Source organism: Symsagittifera roscoffensis, chromosome 5 (genome assembly GCF_963678635.1).
Source record: "Symsagittifera roscoffensis chromosome 5, txSymRosc1.1, whole genome shotgun sequence".
NCBI lineage: Eukaryota > Metazoa > Xenacoelomorpha > Acoela > Convolutidae > Symsagittifera > Symsagittifera roscoffensis.
The window spans coordinates 13,539,873-13,561,214 of record NC_087066.1 but is presented as its reverse complement, the minus strand read 5'-3'; the positions used below and the strand labels follow the sequence as shown (position 1 = coordinate 13,561,214).

Sequence of the window (21,342 nt, the reverse complement as noted above, 5' to 3'; positions counted from 1 at the left end):
AGACCTAAACAAAACCCATTAAAGTCGATATCACAATATTAGTAAATAAAACCGTACTCCAAGATTTTCGAAAACTTAACAAAACGACAAAAAAAAAACACTGACATCTTAGAATACCATTACAAAGAGACAAATTTACTCTACCACTAAGCCTAATTTTAATCGCATTTCACATATCACATTCATTGAATACAAAAGGACATGTAGGATCGGAAAAAACGTACTCACATTCCACTGAAAATTTCTATTTTCATAACGCATAAATTTCGATTAAAGTACTTTGCAGTGACTGTAACACGTACCAGTTAAGCAAAACTTTTCCACACCGAAAACAAATAGCAGAAAAAAAACAAGACTTTTAAAGGACAAAGTTTATATTTCAATCTTAGAAGCTTTTTTGATACAAACGGCCTTATATCCCCCAACTCAGAAGGAAATACAAATACAATGGTAATACTAGACGTATTTACACACTAATTAGCACTCAACTCGGTACTCCAATGTAATGCTCTGGAAAAACTGGATAGCAAAGTTTGGATTAAATGAAACCCTCGTCACAGACAAAGGATTAGAATTCATAAACAACGAAATAATTACACTATGTCATCTTTATAATATCACACAAAAACCTAGAAAATCAAAAGCTCCATGGACAAACTGACTAGTCGAAGGCATGAACCTCTCGCTACAAGATTATCTTCGATGTATAAAAAGCGGAAACGATAAAAAAAAACACACCAAATGGTCAACAGATGTTAAATTGTTACCATTAGTATACAGTTCTAAGATAACACCATCATTTGGACAATCACCATACGAAATGGTTTTTAACCAAAATCCACGCAAATCTATAATGTTCACAGCAAACTCATCAAAAAACCCACAAGGTTACTGTCAATCAAATATTGATTCAATTTGTTAAAATCTACCAATTCAAAATAATGACGAGGATCTTTTTCATCATACGAAAACTTTAAAATTATCCTCTCGAACCCAGACAGAATAGATTTTGAACAGAGAAAAAAACACAACAAAATTCATTAAAAAAATATCACAAAAACAAAACGTTCAATTTCAGTTGAACTCAAGCTTTACGCCAGCATCAAACCTAAAAATAAGATAATTTGTTTTGATTCCAAATTTTGTAATTCAACAAAGAATCTGCAAAAAACTACAACCTGTTCGAAAAGGACTATTTCAAATTAAAGGAAAACTTACAGAGACCTAACAAAAAATTGAACCAACAAACTTCAATCTTTCATCCCAATCATCCGATACTATTCCAAACGAAATAACAGAATAAATTCCAAAATAAATAGTTCAAACACAAGGAATTGTTCGTAAAATACAAGCAAAATTAAATGACCCAAAGTAAAAGAAAAAATACAAACGATGCCAGCCATCTAGACTTAGAAATCAACCGAGAAAAGATTATAAATTTTTATATCTAAAATATTAGCGAAAGTAGAATTGCAGCAACCCTCTGATTAATCAACGACATTAACGGCATTTTTAGTAAACGTTAAGAAAAATTTCTCTTCATAATATTTCATTTTCTTTCTCAGAGAAACTAGTTAAAAATCAGCCAATCACATCACTTGATATTATCTCACTTTTTAATCAAATACTACCGCCCTTATCGACCGACATAACTCATACTTCAACTGGATTTATATCTCTAACTCAGTGACCTCCATGTCCAAAATTAACATTACTTTTATATCTGTTAACTTAAATAAATATCGCATAAAATTTACAAAACTCTTCTATCAATCAATACAAAAAATCAACAAAAGTGCCTCAATTTATACCCCGAATATTACCAAAAAACGATAATAAGTTAGCCTACAGACAAATTTCAACCTGATCACCTAGCCTAAAGACACTCTACCTCCCAAAAACCCCTAATCATCCCACAAAAAAAAACAAGAGCCAGAAAACTAATAACTAAACATCCAGTCTTCCCTTCACCAAAAACCCTCCACTGCCAACACATTTGTCAAAAAGAATGAACAACCTGAATCCACTTTACTTCAACTCCGAAAAGAAACCAAAAATAATTCTACAAAGTAGATGTTCAAATTATTCTCTCAAACTCAGATAAACAAAGTAAAATAATCAATCCAATTTTCTTACATTCCTTTCCACATCTTCATTTTGTAATTATTCTCACCTTAGTAGCTTCTCTAATTTTGACACTTTATAAATGTATGAAAAAAGCAATAGTTGTATTAGCAGCAGTTTTAATAATAACTTATTTTTTATAAAGAATCCGAAAGTAAGTAAAACAAGAATTTACGCAGATAGTTTCAAATTTGCTAATCCAAACCCTATTAAAGACTCCCCACCTACCAACCCACCCCATGCGCTCCCAATAACACCTGCATCCAGTTAAATAAAACAAACACAATCATCAACTCGTATCTCATTTTAAGAAAACCCTTACACCTTAGAACAATGACAAGCATATTTTCTGAACCATTGATACCAGCCATTTGTCAAGCAACCCTAATTGAACCACAAAACGAACCAACATGTAACATTTACCCCTCACTACAACAAGATATCTGTAGAACAAGACATTTAAAACAAAACCAAAATTTAACAAATACATTAGACAGACATACTATCCACCCCCGACGCAAGAGAAGACTAACAAACCAAGAATCCAATTTCATATACCCCCCTCTCCATCATCGACCTCCCTAGACCTTTCCCTTAGTACAATACAAAGCACCTCTACTTTTCTTCAGTTCACTTCCCAACAAAATACCTCAACTATTCGGTCAGATTGTTTAGGTTCAACACCTACTTCTGAACAAATTCGTGAAAATCTCTTTAATTCCCCACTTCATCATAAAGACTCCCACACCGGATGAACCAAACACTTTCTCGAGCTAAAACCAATCTTGTAAAAGATCCAATAGAAACTTCTTCAGATTCCTCCTTATCATTACCAGAAACATTGTCCCTTCCATCAACACCTTCAGTCACAGATCACACAACATCAGCTACATTCCCCACAAACTTTCCAAGTCACTTAGACGACAGATACCGTGAGAGGTACAACTACACCTTTACGCTTAGATTGGAATTACTTTGTAGAACCTCCTCCTTTTTTTGGCCAACAACTCGATAGCAACCGAGTCCAAAATTGACACTAAACAGACTACAATACAGACACGATATTCTCAAAGACATGCAAGAACATCATATCCAAATACTTTCACTACAAAATTTAATTTGAACTTGATATAACAGTAAGACTAAAAGATTTAGTTTATCATCTATTACCATTGTCTCTATCAGACATCGGCACTCACTCTTTACCCCCTCTATTTATCACAACAGAACTATCTATAAAAAAAACTAGATATACAAAGAGCATAGCTTATTTATCAATTTATAGTCCCCTTCCAAGACTATCATACACATGTATCTTTTGAGTGTTTTTTTAAATAAAAACCTTTCCTTTGTAGTACATCTTGAATCCATCGATCACAAAAACCCTTCCCCCGAACAGGACCACAAGATCTTGTTCTTGTTGCACATTATGATTGTGAAGATCACCAACGAAAAAACACTACATAAAAACGCAACAAACTAAATCACATTTAGTAAATCAGATCCAGAAGCGATTGAATCATCAACTATAGTAGCTACACTTTACTCCAAAGCCCGGGCTACAATTCTATCAGGTTTTAAATTTAAAGAAAAAATCTTTGAACAAAAACTTTGATCACAACTTCCAATCGAAATGGGAACAAAAATAGACTCGATCATGAATCTGTTTACCAAAGTAACACAGAAAGACTATCACATCTTGACCCCGATGGTTGTAAAAAGGAACTCAATCGTTTAAAAGTAGTCACAAACCCAGAAGGAAAATCATAAATCATTAAGTTCTTAAGTTTTTCCAGACTCTGCTCAGCTAGCCCAACTTGAACACCACCAATGTCATATATAGCTAGGCGATAAATCTTCTTGTCATGGCGCACACGAACGTTTAACATACGATTTACAGAAGAGAAATTGGATTCCTCATAAGGGAATAAATAACCCGTTGAACTGTAAAGCAGAGACAAAAAATTCAAGCTATCAAGAAATAATGTTTTGGTTCCCTGAAGACACATGCATCACATTTCAAGTTGCAAAAAATCATTCAAGAATGATAAATATTCAAAAAAAGTACTTGATAGAATCCATACCCTTTGATAAAGTAAACCCTGACCGAACCAAGTCAAACCCAAATCAATATAAAAACATACATGGTATAGAAAACATAATAACACGTTTTCAAATCTACCCTGAAATTGAAGTAGCATGTAAATACTCAAGAATCATTTTCCGAACACAAAATTCAAAAAATGTTATCGAATACAAAAAAAGTTTATACATGATAACAGGCAAACTATTTCTTAACATTGTTAACCCAAACAGAAATAGAGAAAACAACAAATCTCGCATCCCGGTAACATTCTCCAAAAATAAAAAAACATTGGAGGAAGACAACAAAATTTTTCACTGATGAAAAACACTATGAGTTTCACCTCGATATGAAATTAGATTACACAATCAACAGAATGTTTCAAGAAACTTAATTTTCCGAAAGAGAGACCCTACATCACTGACGTGAGCTAGAACGAACACAAAAACTACAATATCTCATTTTAGCAGTACTAAAAATACATTAGGAAGGATATCTCTCATCAGGCATCCGCTCTATCTTCAATAAATACAAAGGAAACATCCTTTGGTATTACACCTGCACTAAAAAGTTTCACTACTTTGTTTTTACAAGACAAAAGATGCTACTAACGCACGCATAACTAATTGATAAAAACAAAGTACTTTTTGTAGGTACGCTATTACGCCTAACATATTTTTGAGATACAGCTGTACCATGTGGATCTGAAAATAGCCATACTGTAGTACAGCCTGACCCAAATGAAGATAAACTTTATCTTTTTACTCCATACCCTACTTTATTGCCGCTCGTAACCCAAATATAGACCTACAATCAATAAGCATTTACTCCAAAACAGATTTACAATATCTTGTTCGAACAAAATTTGAGAAAACTGGATCAAAAGATAAAAATTTTCTTTGCTGGGAAATCCGACTATTAAATTCCATTTTTGAATTTAGAAGTCGATCATGTTTTTCGTGACATTTGCACTGTTGCTGCTTGAATGTGGAGTTTGTGAAGATTCTAGACGCAAAAAACTACCTTGCGTCGCAAAAAAGAACTTCGCTCAACAAAACAACTCAGACTGGAATTCCGGGAAAATCAAACAAGTTGACTATCCAAATACAGGCTTCCTAAGCCTTAATACTAATAGTTTCTCTACGAATCGCAGGAACATCAATTATAGAGGATATCCTAGATCTCATGGGATTTTCTAGCTATACCCCTGCGGTGCCCAGTAGCATTTATTCGCCTCTTCAAACGACTGGTGCGACATTTTTTCATAAGATAAAATTGATATAGTAAGCAATCTCTGAAAACTGAGGGGTTCAGGGGGAGAGGAAGCGTATGCATGTATTAGGGCGAAAAGTATGGGCGGCGGCCCCCTCCACGTGAATTTGAGCTCCTACAGACTCAAAGGGTCCCCCTTTGGTACTATTTAAGACATCCATTTTTGGCTGGCCGACTTCGTCAAAATTTCGTCAACATTTTCCAATTAAGTGCACAAAAACGTCTTTTTTGGCCTTATTTTTCAAAAAAGAACTGCTTGCGGCACAAAAAATTTGCTCGAAATAATTTCTTTGTAGTGATTTGGGACATCACAGAAAATCAATCTGGATGACAAAAAAGTCGACAAAAATTTCGAAAACCCCGAGTCCCCCCCCCCCGTCTCGAGAAAATCCCAGATGTGCCCTGGTTCTGATCGAAATAATTATAGTTTTTAAATTTTTATGCGAGTCTATACATTGCCATAGGAACATATTCCAAAAAAATGAAAACGATTAATTGAAAATAAGAATCAGTTGCGAGAAAAATAATGACACTCGCAAAATCAAAACACTGCGTTCATTGAGACTTAGAACGAATAATTGAAACATTTTTCAACAGAAGGCAGGAAAAAATCTCAAGGAAATTGCAATAGGTTTTTTAAAAAGTTTTGAACTTTCGAAGAGAAAAATTGTTTCTTTAAGCTCGTTCAAAATTTCAAAAAATTATTGTTCCGACTTTCGATACGAAAGTAACGGAATATTTGTGCTCGGGGCGGGTTTTTTTATCTTCAGACAAATTTCGACTTTTTGACTAGGCATTTTTGACGGAATCTTTTACATCATTCGAAAGGTATTGTTGTCTTCAGCTCAAATTTGAAAAGATATTTTACCTGCGATCATTTTTCGTAGAGTTACGGGGGTTTAAAGATTGCCATTTTGGCCAATTCGGGACAATTAACGCGCGGTATATTTCGCGCTATTAACGCGTAAGCGGAGAGTTAATCCGTCTTAGAAACCGTTCCAAATTGGTTAAAAGAAGCTTATTTGCCAGAATTGGTTTGTTACAAGGAGCGAAACTTATCTTTTTGTACTTTACATGGCGTGTGGGGGGATGATTTTTAAAAAAATCACATTTTGGAAAAAAAAAAATTTTCAATTTGTTTTATTTCATTGAATTTTTTTAATGTTATTACTGCTCCATAAACCTTAAAAGGCAGTCGGAACATTCAAGGTTTCGCCCTGATACGAGCAGTCTTGTTTTTTCTGGAGAGCATATTTGTCATATACTAACACAATTAGAAAAAAGTGGGCCAATAGGTAATATCAATTTTCCCTTGGGAAATCTTGAAGATAAAATACACTTTCAAATCTAAGCAAGTTATGTTTCTGCGCACCTTCTGTATTTATTGTAATTGAAGAAAGGGTAACTTCCCAAATGGAATATTTTCCCAAATGGCATAAAAATGAAACTTTTCTCAAATGGCATACATTTCAAGTTTTCATTGTAATTCGTTTTCTATCAACGTTTTCTATCGATTTCTAATTCTAACATTTAGTCACAAACGAAAACATGTGAACAAGATTTAGAATTAATTGCTTACAAACAATTTTACGCAACAAATTTGTCGGAAAAATTGACCACATGAAGCTTATCAATAACCGCAACTTTATGATTTTCGCTTTTGATATTTTTTTGACAATTTTGAGGTGAAATGTCAATTAACATTTGAATTGACAACTTGACTAATGTTCTCGCGTTATTTTTAACGAAAAACTTGTTCTCGATTTTCTTAATGCACCTGTTGCATCAAATTTATGCCATTTGGGAAACTTTTCATTTTTATGCTATTTGGGAATTATGCCATTTGAGACGTAATCGAAGAAAGTAACTTACTTTTCAATTAACAAGTGAATTTTAATTGAAATTAAACAATAAGTTTGAAGTTAGTTTCCATTGAATATGAAATCGAAATCGTGACTATGAGCAACTTTCGACATTTTTCTTGAAAAAACGATAACTAACGCGACCTTAAAAATAAAATGTGTCCTAATTTAGAAGAATGCGACTAACTAAGGAAAATTTTTTTTGGCTATGGATCGATGGTACTTTTTTCGTGACCTTGTAATAGTTCCGTTCTGACTTATCATCACTCCATATTCTCTTCTCGTCTCTTGCATACTTTGAACTGCACTTTCGTCTCATCATGTTTGCCTGCTGAAATTTTTCTTCGTGAAGTTTTTTATCTTTAAAGGTCTCATCCAAACTTATTCACATTTCTGGTCAATAAATTAGATGTTAGATAATAAGTGTTCAATCAATTTTTCACGCCTGGCTCAATTTTGGTATAAAAAAAGCTGGTAGAAAATTTTATTCATGTTAATAGAAAACCTAATCTGTGACAGAACAAAAAACACTTTATTGTTTTACACTACAACTTTTATGAAATTAAACTTGATATAAAAAGCTGATTATTGTTAAGCTAATTCAGTTATTTTACAAATAACGAAACGATTCAAATTAATTATCAGCAAGGTTGTTTCATCATTTGTGTACGCTTGGTGCGCTTAGATATATGTATAAATTCTAATAACTCCTCGTAAATTTATTCCAACTAAGCCATTTGTTCACTACATGTGCTTTCAAGCCTAGATCCTAGGCGCGACCGATTGGCGTAGACGAATGATGCCGACAGGGGTGTAGACGGTTCGGATATTCTCGAGTTCCACAACGAGTTGTTTCGTGTAATGTACAATTCGGCACTTTGATCTGGGTCCCACTCCAAATGCGACGCCCCCTCCGAGAACGTCGGCGATGATTCATTAGACTTCGGAGGGTCAAACACATTGCGGTTTGCGGATTCGTCAAGTGCACGAGAGATGCGCGAATTTGCGGATTCGTCAAGTGCACGAGAGATGCGCGAGTTGCTTTGACCTCGGCGATTTGATTCGTGCATCGAATAGATTGTAACCGGGTCGTCTGTGATTGAGTTCGGATTCCGCCCGCGTCTTTTCGAGCAAAACTTTGATCCTTTTTTGGTACAAAAACGTAAAATAAGAAAAACGAGCATCAGAATTAAAGATAGGAATGCGATTAGAAAAGCTAAGAAGACCAAAAGCAAGTGAGCAACTGGCCAATATTGAGTCGAAGAAGACTCAAGTGACGAATTAGGGTCGATTAAGTCCAACTTCATAGTCTGGTTGAAGAAGGAGTTGAAGACAGTGCACGTGATATCGGAATCCGGAGAAGGTTCTAGAATGTTGTTCTGCTTGTTGTTTTTGGAGTGAAGTTTGATGATAAGTTGGCCTTCGTTGTCAATCGCAGCCTAAAAAGAGGACATGAATTGGTTGACATTTTCTCGAGCAATCTATGATTATACGAGTACCGCCGAAACTTGCCTGTTGTGATTCAGTATTTTTAGTATGTTATAACCTTGACCTCTATGACCTAATTACATACCAGTCAATAATAACTCTACGAAGTCCAGTGGACTTCGAGTCACTAGTTGCTCTTTTTAGACTACAGTCAGTTTTAATTCAAACATTACTTTTATCCTCTTTTAACTTTAGTTAGATACTCAAGTTACCATTGGTACATCTTAACTCTTTATTATTGCCAATATAAGTTATGATCCATTAAGCGCTAGATTTTTTAACACACATTTGTCTTACTGAGTCATTTGTCCTGTCAGGGAAGTTTGGATTGGTATTTTATGCCTAAGCTACTTATGTCTTTATAAAATGAACGTCAAAAATATCGTACAAGAATATAAATGCGTCAGCAAAGGTGGTTGACGTTTGCGCTTTGTTTGCATTTCTAATTAATCGTTGGACTGCCTCGCGATTTTGGTAAAACTCGGTCAGCAACGGTTCTTTACCAAGTGAAAAACTCAATAGTTTGGCCCCTAGGGTGTAAATGAAAAGATCGTACTTATGTTTAAATTTGCGCTGCGAGTCTACTGTTGGTCTGGTATAAGCGAAGCTGATTGTGTGCTTTATTCGGATATCCCTAAAGTTTTTGCGAAGTTTTCAAATTTTAAAGACAAATTCCAATGAGAAAGTTGTAATAAAAACAAATTTGCTTTATATCAGGACAAAGAAAACGAATGTCATCACTGACATTTAACGTCGATGAAAATAATTTAATCGATGAAAATAATTTAGTTCAAAAATTATTGAAAAATAATCAAAAAAAATCAAACTAATTTTTTTCATTTTTGTGTTTAAGTTTATCCTCCCATACGCTTTGTAACAAAAACGTACTGAGCAGAATCAAGTCGCTGCGCACGCGCTAATAGCCCGATATATTTTGCGCGATAACTCAAAGAACCAATGGAAGGGGAGACGACGTTACCAATCCTAGAAGGCGCCCAGGAGTCAGAAACTGACCAACAGAGGAAAGCCAGGGAGGCCAGGAACAAAGAAACAATGCGAGTCTATGAACACGCTGAAGAGAAAAGACTAGCAGAAGAAAAGAGAAAATTCGGAGGAATGAGGAGATACGAGGCCGATAAAAAAGTAAGGTCAATCCTATACTTGGCCTTAGGAGCGGAAGGCAAAAGAGTTTTCGCCCAGAAACATCCAAGGGTAAAAATCCTAGGAATCTCATTCAAGGAGTTTTACGAAATGCTAGAATTGGCTTTTATCAAACCAACCAACATAACATTCGAACGATACAAATTATTGAGCAGGAAACAAAAGGATAGAGAATCCTATGAACAATTTTGGGGCGCGTTATCAGACTTGGCGAGATCATGTGAAATTGGAATTAATGCAGAACAGGAGTGGATCAGAGACGTATTTATCTTTAACATGAAAAACTGCGACTTACAACGTAGACTACTTTCGGAAACTCTCAATCCATTGGATGCATTAAACCAAGCTATAATTGACGAAAAAGGCTACTACAACCACCTCAAACTGACCAATATGACTAGATCTTTCAACACGACAGGAAATAGTGGAAGAGGGTATAAAAACTTCAACAAAGTTAAAAAGGAACCAAGCTTAAACATAGAAAGATCTAATACTTGTATGAAATGCGGGAATGCGTTTACCAAGGGTCATCTGAATGTGTGTCCGGCGAAAGAAATCGTGTGTAATATTTGTAAATATAAAGGACATTTTGGAAGACTTTGTAAATCGAAAGGAAGAAAACCCGCTGTAAATACTGTAGATGAAGCTGTAAATAGTCAGAATTGTTCATATTCCCCAGAAGATCTTCAGATGAGAAGCGAAGAAAATTTTTGTGGAGTTATTAACGCTTGGACCGAAGAGGGGATAAGTGATAACGATGACTATTCCGTCCTCAACATTAGAACAATCTACGATACCAATGGTTTGGAAACAAAAAAACTTGTCAACATCGGTTTGGGAGACGACGCGATAGTCAACTTGAATATTCCAGTGGATTCGGTAAGCCCAGTGAGTTTCCTGAAACAAAATGTACTTCACGAATTGAAGCTGAGAAATCCACAGTTGAAGATTCAGCCAGTTGAGAAGAAAACGAGGGAATTATACTGCGGATTCACTAACGACACAATCAACATCATCGGGAAGGTGGTTGTGAGGTTACAATCCAATGGATGGACCGCGGACGAATCCCCATTTTTCATCACTTCTGGACATGAGAGGAACATCCTGGGTAACGACAATCTCCCGAGAATTGGAATAGAGATAGCCCAAAGACAGCCTCTACTACCCGTCAACAACATATCACACACAGAATTGTGTAAGTCAAATAATTATTCAGATACGACCCTTAATCTGTATCATAGGTACAAAGGGCTATTTAACAGAGTGGGAAAAATACCTTCGGACAGAAAAGTTACTCATTTCCACTCCCCATTCAAACCTATCCAAACCAAAGGTCGAAGAGTTCCCTTACATCTACTCGATAACGTAAAAATGGAACTAAATAGAATGGAAAAAGAGGGGCACATCTTAAAGTTGAACAAATGCGACGAAGATTGTTTTATAAGCCCAATTGTGATTACAAGAAAAAAAGACGGTAGCATCAAGTTGGCACTAGATTCGAAATTATTAAATAATCAGATATTCAAAAACAAGTACCAGATGCCAAACATACATGAACTGATCGATAATATTGCTCTCCAATTGTCAAGCAAAGAGTCAGGGGAAGTTTGGTTTAGTAATCTAGATCTAAAGAACGCATACAGCCAACTACAATTATGCTCAGACACTAGCAAACAGTGTAACTTTAGTATCGTGGGGGGCGAAACCACTGGAACCTATAGGTTTTTAACTGGATTTTACGGATTGGGCGATATGCCAAACGAATTTCAGAGGGTAATGGATTCTTTATTGAAAGATATTCCTTTTACCAATTGTTATATCGACGACATTTTAATAGCTTCGAAAGGTTCATTTAATGAACACAAAACGATACTAACAAACATTTTAAACATTTTGGACAACAAGAACATGGCGGTAAAATGGGAAAAATGTGCATTCTTCCAAAAAGAAATAGAGTGGCTAGGTTTCATGATATCAAAATCGGGCGTGAAACCATTGGTGGGAAAGTCAGATTCGATTAAAAATCTACCAAACCCCAAAAACATATCTGAACTAAGGTCTTTCTTTGGATCGATCAATCAGTATATGAAATTCGTCCCGAATTTGTCCGCCCTAAGTTCTCCCCTACGACCACTTCTCGTGAAGAAATCAGTTTACCAATGGAACGACGAACATACCAAAGCATTTGAAGAACTAAAACAACAGATAGTGAAGATAACAGAGAATAACCACTTCGACATAAAAAGGATGTCAAGACTCAAGACAGACGCTTCCCATAACGGCTTAGGAGCTACCCTAGAACAATGGAATGGAGAAAATTGGGTAACAATAGCATTCGCCTCCCGATTTTTAAACAACCACGAAAGTAAATATTCTACAAACGAACTTGAATTGTTGGGAGTAGTCTGGGCTACAGAACATTTTAAAAATTACTTGTATGGTGCCGAATTTGAAATTGTGACGGACCATAAGGCATTATTATCAGCATTAAATGCAAACCACAGCAACAAAACAATGCATAGCAGATTAACCCGTTGGGTAAATCGACTGTTACCATTTAATTTTAAGATCAAGCACATTCCGGGAAAAGATATGGGATTTACAGATTTATTGTCGAGATTACCTTCGGGTAAAGCACTCCCTACATCACATTACGATAGCGAATTTGTAGTGGCAACAGTAAAAAAGATTGTAGAAAACCTCTCTGTAAATAAAGATTGTAAAAAGAATAATTGTAAAAAGAACGAAGCGTATTATCCATTGGATGTAAATACGATTAGTAACTTGGATTGCAATAATCCAATGGGTGGAAAGAAAGATTTATCACAAAGCATCCAACGGTCGTTCTTCTCGAATATTCTGAATTACGTAAGCGACACTATCAGAATTTGTAATTCCAATCACTCGCGTTCAGAGTCTTGCACAAGCGGTTGTGTTCCTTTAAACTTATCAAAATTCGATTTCAATTATTTTTACCTTTCAGACAAAACTTTTTTATTCTCTCTTTCCCAATCAGTATTATTAATCAATCAGTCATTAAATTCAGATCAAGAAAAACTGTTACGAGATTTTATTACATCGGTTAGCGTGTTAAAAATTTCCCTCAGGGCAGAAAAGAAAGGAATCTTTTTGAGTTTTAATAACGACATAATGTCAGATTTACACAAAAAAACTGTTGGCCAAATACAAGGGAGATCTCAGATTGCCAGACAACCCGTTATCACTATCAGATCATTGTTCGAATAAGCTGATTAAATTCATGACGGACGAAGACAAAATCCTCAAGGAAGTAAAGAAGGCAGTACTCGAAGGCAAACCATTGGACAAATTCGGTGCCTATTTGAAGAACTTCCAGAGGGACATACATGTGAAAGAAGGGCTGTTATTCAACGATAACAAACTGATAGTGCCGGCTGCATTACGATCACCTTTTCTGTCACTCCTTCACGAGACTCATCCAGGGCAGTTTGGGATGAAAGCCTTGGCAGAAAACATCTGGTGGCCACACTTATACAGAGAGATATACCACCATGGAAAGAATTGCACCCAGTGCATAATGGCCGGTAAGAACCTAAAAGTGTTACTGGGGAAGAACAAAACTGAGAAATTACCGAACCTGACCGAACCAAATGAAGAAGTAGATTTAGACTTCGCCGGCCCATTGGACAAGAGCTGGGGTAACGGAAAATACCTTTTGATATGCATTGACCGTTTTTCAAAGTTTCCATCTGCGAAGATAGTAAACAACACCTCGACTTCTTCAATCTTAAACTTCATGACAGATTACTGCCATCTTCATGGATTTCCAAAGTCCATTAGAGCCGACCATGGGTCATGTTTTACTTCGTTTGATTTTAGAAACTTCTGCGAGAAGAACAACATTAATTTAGTTTTATGTACGGTTGGCGATCATAGATCCAATGGGGTAGTAGAAAGACTCATTTACACGGTCAAAGCTAAGCTTCTGGCAATGTCGTTCAACGATCCAAAACCATCTTTAAATTCGGCTATTGATAAAATTATTTGGAACATACGCTCGACGAAACAACCATCCATTGGATGCTCTCCTTTCTCAAAACATTTTAATAGATCTCCCAACACGTTCTGGAAATCTTTGGTCTCTCACGCAATTAGTTTAGATAAGGGGAAATCAATCATAACGAAGGACAGAGCACAAGACTGGGGGGCTGATGATGCTTTCGAAGACGGCTACCTAGAAGACAGATCAATTGAAGAAAGAGGCTATGAGAGCGACCCCGCTGACAAAGTAGATAGAAATCTTCAGCGAGCCCCACTGTCAGCCAAGGAGGTAACTGGTTTAGGAAAACAGTTAACAGGAAGGAAGGAGAACCTTATTTTAAACCACTGGGAAATAAACCCATGTCAGACACGAAACATACGGTCACATTAGATAACGGACATGTGATAAGAAAATCGGACTTAGCCTTTAGCAAAACCCAACCGGCAGCTCCTAAGACCTTCACGGCAAGACCGAAAGCGCTAATTAATAGTAATGATTTAGCAGGCAAGCGAAAAAGAAACTCCCCTTCCAAGAGACGAGACTCGAACATAGGAGGCCCCTCGATGACTTTCACACCAACGGTTGGAAACTCGAGCAAAAAGAGGAGACCATTCTACACGACCTCGAAAGGTTCAAAATTACATGACAATAATCTTGATTCGTCGTTAGAGTTAGACCTTTGGGATAAAGTCATTGACGACTACTTGGGTACGGAAGCGGAAATGGTATATAATACACCAACTGTTAAACTTCATAGTGATTTAGATCATTCAAGGAGTACTACACAAAGACAGATCAACACTGAGACAACTGTCAATATACCAACGGGGACAAGCGATGACCCAATTCGAGTGGATAGCTCTCCGGAGAAGACAGTGGAGACACCAAAAACCCCGATATCTTCGAAACATCGTGCTAGAAGAAATCCAGGCCCCCCGAAATTCTATGGCGATAGACGGTTTATCGACCAAGTGACGCTCAGTACGGAGACGATTAGTGCAGTAGACTCCGATGACGAACCGCTTATTACGTTTTCCGGTGCGAAGAGTCCGAAACAAACTCCTTCATTCGGTATGACGTCCCCCTCAGATTATCTAACACCCATTGACGAGATCCCACGTCATACGATCTTGGTTGCTGAAACCACACAAGACGAACTCTCAACTCCTTCCTCTCAGGCGATAAGGACGGCATGTGTATCGTCACCATTGGTAGAAGTTACCAGTAATGCTCAGGAGGACAACATTAGCGACATTTCCTCGGGTATCGACACCGATGTAAGAATAGAAGCGGATAATTTCCACACTAGATACAATTCTACGGTCTCAGACTCTTAAAACTTTTAAACTGTGGTAACATGACATGTTACGTATTTGATTTAGCTCGTATCCATTGGATACCTAGAACTTAATTTTTTTTTCTCTTCTCGTGTAGTATTTACCTAGTTAGTGAGTTAGTTAGTTGTTTTTAATTGTACAAACATCACATAACCCACATTTGTACATATCATTTTGTACAGTCAGTGTTGATATCTGTATAAACCTGTAAGTAGCCTGTATATATCACCATATAATTACCTCCATTGTAATTTGTACTCTCTGTAAAAATCCATTGGTGCTAAATGCGGTTACGTTTTGTTTCTTCTTTGGCCCTGGTGGAGCGAGGGGAGATGGAGTGTATGTGTGATATTGGTTACATCGTTGAGCGGGCAGATATTAATTTTCGTGCACTGGGGAATGTTGTGATTCAGTATTTTTAGTATGTTATAACCTTGACCTCTATGACCTAATTACATACCAGTCAATAATAACTCTACGAAGTCCAGTGGACTTCGAGTCACTAGTTGCTCTTTTTAGACTACAGTCAGTTTTAATTCAAACATTACTTTTATCCTCTTTTAACTTTAGTTAGATACTCAAGTTACCATTGGTACATCTTAACTCTTTATTATTGCCAATATAAGTTATGATCCATTAAGCGCTAGATTTTTGAACACACATTTGTCTTACTGAGTCATTTGTCCTGTCAGGGAAGTTTGGATTGGTATTTTATGCCTAAGCTACTTATGTCTTTATAAAATGAACGTCAAAAATATCGTACAAGAATATAAATGCGTCAGCAAAGGTGGTTGACGTTTGCGCTTTGTTTGCATTTCTAATTAATCGTTGGACTGCCTCGCGATTTTGGTAAAACTCGGTCAGCAACGGTTCTTTACCAAGTGAAAAACTCAATAGTTTGGCCCCTAGGGTGTAAATGAAAAGATCGTACTTATGTTTAAATTTGCGCTGCGAGTCTACTGTTGGTCTGGTATAAGCGAAGCTGATTGTGTGCTTTATTCGGATATCCCTAAAGTTTTTGCGAAGTTTTCAAATTTTAAAGACAAATTCTAATGAGAAAGTTGTAATAAAAACAAATTTGCTTTATATCAGGACAAAGAAAACGAATGTCATCACTGACATTTAACGTCGATGAAAATAATTTAATCGATGAAAATAATTTAGTTCAAAAATTATTGAAAAATAATCAAAAAAAAATCAAACTAATTTTTTTCATTTTTGTGTTTAAGTTTATCCTCCCATACGCTTTGTAACAAAAACGTACTGAGCAGAATCAAGTCGCTGCGCACGCGCTAATAGCCCGATATATTTTGCGCGATAACTGTCCCAAGTTAGCCAAATTATCAGTTTTAAAGCACCGCAATTTCACCAATTTTGAGCTCAAAACGTCAATACATTGCAGATGGTTTAAAATGTAATCAATACAAAACTAAATGAATATCGAAAATTTTGTGAAAACGTCCCTATTACTAATAACCGCAGAAAAAAATAAGAAAAATTTTTAAAATCTCTACCATCGTTCCGTCATTTGGTTCCTCCATGATGAGGAGTAACCTTCGATCAATTTTACAAAAAATGATTGATGTGGAGCTCAGGGCAATAATAGTTTTCAGATTATATACGAAAAACGATCAAGAAGGCTAGTTAAAAACTCGAAGCGTGGCAGAAAAAACCACAAGGAAAAAAGTTCCGTCACTGTTTTCGAAAGTCAGAACAAAAACTATATTCAATCTTCATAGTCGCTTTGTGTTAAAAATCAAGGATCTTCAATTTCTTTTCAATTTATTTACTTTTTACAGGTTTTCTAAATCATTCAATTTGTTTATGCTGTTTCGGAAAAGAAGACACGCCGCACCTTTTCGGTTTGTACAACTCAATCAAAAAATGTTTAAAAAAAGGTTGTCGCCAGTAAATTAAGGTCATAAAATTAGTTGAAACGAGATTTCAGATGTCCAGCTAAAGAATAAGCCTTGAAAAACCCTTTCACGCAATCTGAGTTAGAAGTGCCCCCCCTTGACTAACAGAGCAGAAATCTTTCTATCAAGCCAGACAAAAGCAGCAATCACAGAACCAGAGAAGTTCTTTGCGTGATATCATCTAAAACTACGTCAACTTAAGTCATCTCAAAGTCAATCTATAAAGAAGCAAATGATCATGTTGCGATTCAACCACCCGCAGGTTTAAATGAACAAAAGTACTCGTTATGGCTCGCATGTCACAGTGAAACCAATTTATGGACGGTGAGAGATGATAAAGAGTTTGACCAGAGGGCTCAAAAGTTCTGAAGTTTTTCTGGTCAGTGTGTCATGTATGAGTCGCAACAGTTCGATACTTTACAAATGGTCACGAAATGAAAGCATTGACAGATGTTTTTTTCACTCATAAAAAATTTGTTCAACCAGCGCAAACGTAGCTTACGGTTTTCTGTTAAAATACCAAGTCAAGTAATTTTCTTTTTTACGATCACATCGTTTAATTTTACAGACCAAGCTGACAAGAAGTACATGTGACAAAACATCCCTAGATTTTCAATAAACTGCATAATCATATGTAGCAGTCCAACTAAAATGCAGCCATGTACCAGGTTTGGAGTTTTCGAGTGAAAAAGGAGTTTTTCAATAAATATTAGAAAAAGACTGGATTTCTGTTCAATAAAAAGTGCTGGCGATGTTATGTGAAAACTGGCCTAATGATCATATGGGTTCCTTTGGTGCCAATGTGAACCTTTGTGGTAATAATTTCTTTTCTAGTAATAATTGCGGTTCCTGCGAATCGCAAAAGAGCAATCAGTTGGCCTGAACAGCCTTCTAGCTAGAACCTTAAAGTTGCACCACTAATTTGGCAATATGGATCCAGCAGTGGTAGACCTGAAGCTAGAGGTCAGGCCAGTGTTCTTCCTCATGTATGCTACCCTTGCCAGGGCAGGGAATCGAACACGTGATCTGACGTTCTCAGAGTGAACGTCTTATAACACAAGGCTACGAGCCACTAAGTCAAAATTTTACGTGGGGAAAACGTGCCATTTTACAATTTATCTGATAAAAGATGTTGAGAGTATCTCGAAACGTAAGAACAAAAGATAGATCAGAAAAAAAAAGCTATCGAAATTAATTTATCGTACAATTTTACTTTCCAGTGACTACTTTCTTTCATTATGGGCAAAACACTTTTTTATAATAAAAAAAATAAAATGTTTTCAGGCACAAAAAATGCAAAAGTACAGAAGATGACACTTGAGTAAATTTACAACAGCCTGGGGATCACCATTGGATCTATAGATCCGTTTTCAGGTGACTCGGAGCGGAAAAGTTTGTTGCTATGAGTTACAGGTTCAGCCAATTGCTACGAAGTAACTTACCCATGGGACCATCGAAGATTTGAAAATGAGCTCGTTCCTCCAACTCTGCAACACGTACTTGGAAGAGCCAAATCTCCACTCTTTGAACACATCCGGAAAAATCTGTTCTTCATTTTCTATCGCACATGGAGCCACCGCAAAGGCATCAAACTGCCAGACTTTATTCAGTTCGGAACTGAAAATTGGAATAACCGGAGCTTTCAGTTCGGAATTTTTCACCTCTGCGACGTTGACATTTTTCATTTTCGCATCTGTAGCTTGGTTGCAAATAACATTTTTGAACTCAATCATGAGGTAGCTCAAAGATGATAACTCAGACTTTATTTCAATCCAGGAAGAGTCGCAGCTGATTGGGTTGTTTGCAAAATTAACTGATACTGATTTAGATCTGCTAAACATCTCTTGGAATCTCTCTAATGGAAAGTTCGAAATTAAATTGTCCTCGAAATTCAAATTTAGCTCAGCAAAACTGCAGTCAATAAAGGGAACTTCTTTCAGCCTGTTTCCAATTAAATTCAGATTACGTAACTTTTTAAGCTGCGCAATTTTGGAGTCAATTGAGATTTCTTTGGCCATATTGTTCTGAAGCGTGAGCGTCTCCAAGTTGGGAAAATTTGCAAAACTTTTAAACTCGAGATGTGACATGCTCAGTTTATTCAAAGTTATTGATTTGATTGTCAGAATCTTAAGTTTAGAAGGAATGATTTCTGATAGATTCGGTCCGTCTGTTATTTCGATGGTCGAAAACTTCAGTCGCCAGTTGGCAGTTGATTCTGAGAGTGTGCTGGAAGTGAGAAATTTTCCGAGATCAAAAGTGCCGATAGAACCACATTCAACTTTTATCAGGAATTCATACTCGGACACCTGAAATAGACATTTTCCTGAGGATTAACAATTTCGATGTTTAAATTCTTGAATGGAGGATTGTTAAATCGACAAAAAATCTAAATAATGGTAGTGCAAAAAAAAACTCAAAAATTGATAAATTGAGAAAATCTGATCCATAATTATCAAACTCCATTCCAACAGAGAGAATCAAAGACCCACAAAATGAAGCATACTAACAATTTTGCTGTAATCTTGCTGGACTTCAAGTTCATCACTAGAGGGACGAAAGGTGATCACGTGTTGATCTGCATCTACTTGGTAGATCCAATTGACCTTTTCTACTTCCACGTTTCTTCTCTTCGAAGGTCGTTCATTTGAGAATATCGATGGAATCAGAAAGATTTGAGTCAAGATATGTAGCTGAGTAGACCACATTTTGCGGAGGTCTTTTGGGAGAAGTTAAAATACTCCTGGAAAAAAGTATGATTACTCTGAAGCACAAAAATTAGAGTATGTTTTTACTACCTGACGTAAAGAGCTGATATAGTTTTACAGTAGAGCGCAGTTTTGGGAGAAAAACCAAAACTTCCTGGGATATTTCCAGGTTTAGTTCCAGCAAACATTTTGTCATAAAAAAACGTTATTTTGTATTCTTTTAACTTTTCAAAACGCCAATTCTTTTAACTTTTCAAAACGCCTAAATTTTGTTTTGTTTACTTATTTTACTTTTTATGTACTATATCTTGGATTTTTTAAACCTAGGTTTTATCTTCTGGTTTTATACTTACTAAAGCAAATAATTCTCGAAAGATGAACCATTCACAAACAAACGGCAGTTTGAGTTGAATAAAACAGCGAATGAGTTCAGCACGCATACGAATTTAGAAGTCAGTTTTTTGCAGCTTCTACAAACACCTGCGTAGAAAAACGGTAGAATCTTTCTGCCGGTTGATTGAACTAAATTGTTAGTTGTGATTACAAACCACAACACACTCCATTCCGTCTGCTGCGTAAAAATGACTCATAATCTACCAATAAATTATAACCTTTAAAGCAAAAAGTAATGCGACTTACCTTTTGGAATTATATCGAAGAATATACTGTCATCTATCACGTGATACTGTTATCTTTTTTACCTCGGATTTTTTGAAATCAAATTAACAATATGTTATAAGTGGCTTTAATAAGAATGAAACAAACTTGAGAGATTAAAAAATAAGATCAATTAAGTAATAAAATTAATTTTAAGAAGCCGATCAGAAATATATCGAGCATAAAGGATAGTTTTGGTACAAAATAAAAGACGCTCTTGACTTTGATTTTGATAAAGTATAACTCCCTTTAAGAATTGATTTTTTCAAATGAGCAAAGATATCATCAATCGATAATCAGTGAGCATCAAAGTAATATTCGGCGGCCATCTTTTTAGCAAGCGATTCTGAACAACAAATTTGCGGCATCAGATGCGCTTCGAGCAGACTTGCACAGACAAAAGAAAAACAGCTTAAGTTTCAGAAATAAGAAAGCAAAAAACTATCAATTTTCTAAACGTTTGCTCGATGGTTTTGTATTGAGATCGTTATACCGGTATAAAAGTAAGCAGTCAGAAACTTGAGATGAAAGCGAGTTGGCTTTTTATTCAATTTGTCATTAAGTGTACGGTGCCGAAGTTTATTACTCTCGCCTGATTTATTATCAGAATTTTTATCGAAAAGTTACCGTACCTTTGGCTCAGTTTAGCACAAAAATCAGCAAGTTTACGACTGCTGCAGTTTCTGAAGGCGTTGGTAAAAATAAACATTGGTAGT

At 36.1% G+C, this 21,342-nt stretch overlaps 1 protein-coding gene across 3 annotated transcripts; it reads right to left on the bottom strand.

Moving 5' to 3' along the window:
- Positions 1-7,824: 7,824 nt before the first annotated feature.
- On the bottom strand, positions 7,825-21,116 carry LOC134846502 (uncharacterized). 3 transcript variants are annotated; one of them, XM_063863885.1, is made up of 4 exons: positions 20,609-21,116; positions 19,772-20,004; positions 18,707-19,570; positions 7,825-8,780 (listed from the first exon to the last, which is right to left on the bottom strand). In XM_063863885.1, the coding sequence occupies exons 2-4, from the start codon at positions 19,967-19,969 to the stop codon at positions 8,070-8,072; spliced, it is 1,773 nt and encodes a 590-aa protein (XP_063719955.1). In that variant the 5' UTR covers positions 19,970-20,004; positions 20,609-21,116; the 3' UTR covers positions 7,825-8,069. The 3 variants fall into 3 exon arrangements, with proteins under 3 accessions (XP_063719955.1, XP_063719956.1, XP_063719954.1); XM_063863886.1 differs by lacking the exon at positions 20,609-21,116 and adding an exon at positions 20,323-20,468 and having other exon boundaries at positions 19,772-20,025; XM_063863884.1 differs by lacking the exon at positions 20,609-21,116 and adding an exon at positions 20,323-20,468.
- Between the last annotated feature and the right edge of the window lie 226 nt (positions 21,117-21,342).

Bases quoted from the DNA above. Each gene is read 5' to 3' on its own strand.
- LOC134846502 (XM_063863885.1), bottom strand. From the start codon at position 19,969: ATGTGGTCTACTCAGCTACATATCTTGACTCAAATCTTTCTGATTCCA. The intron at 19,571-19,771 runs GTTAGTATGCTT...TGTCTATTTCAG, and splicing joins AGCAAGATTACAGCAAAATT to GTGTCCGAGTATGAATTCCT. The intron at 8,781-18,706 runs GTAAGTTACTTC...TCCTCTTTTTAG, and splicing joins AATCTTCGATGGTCCCATGG to GCTGCGATTGACAACGAAGG.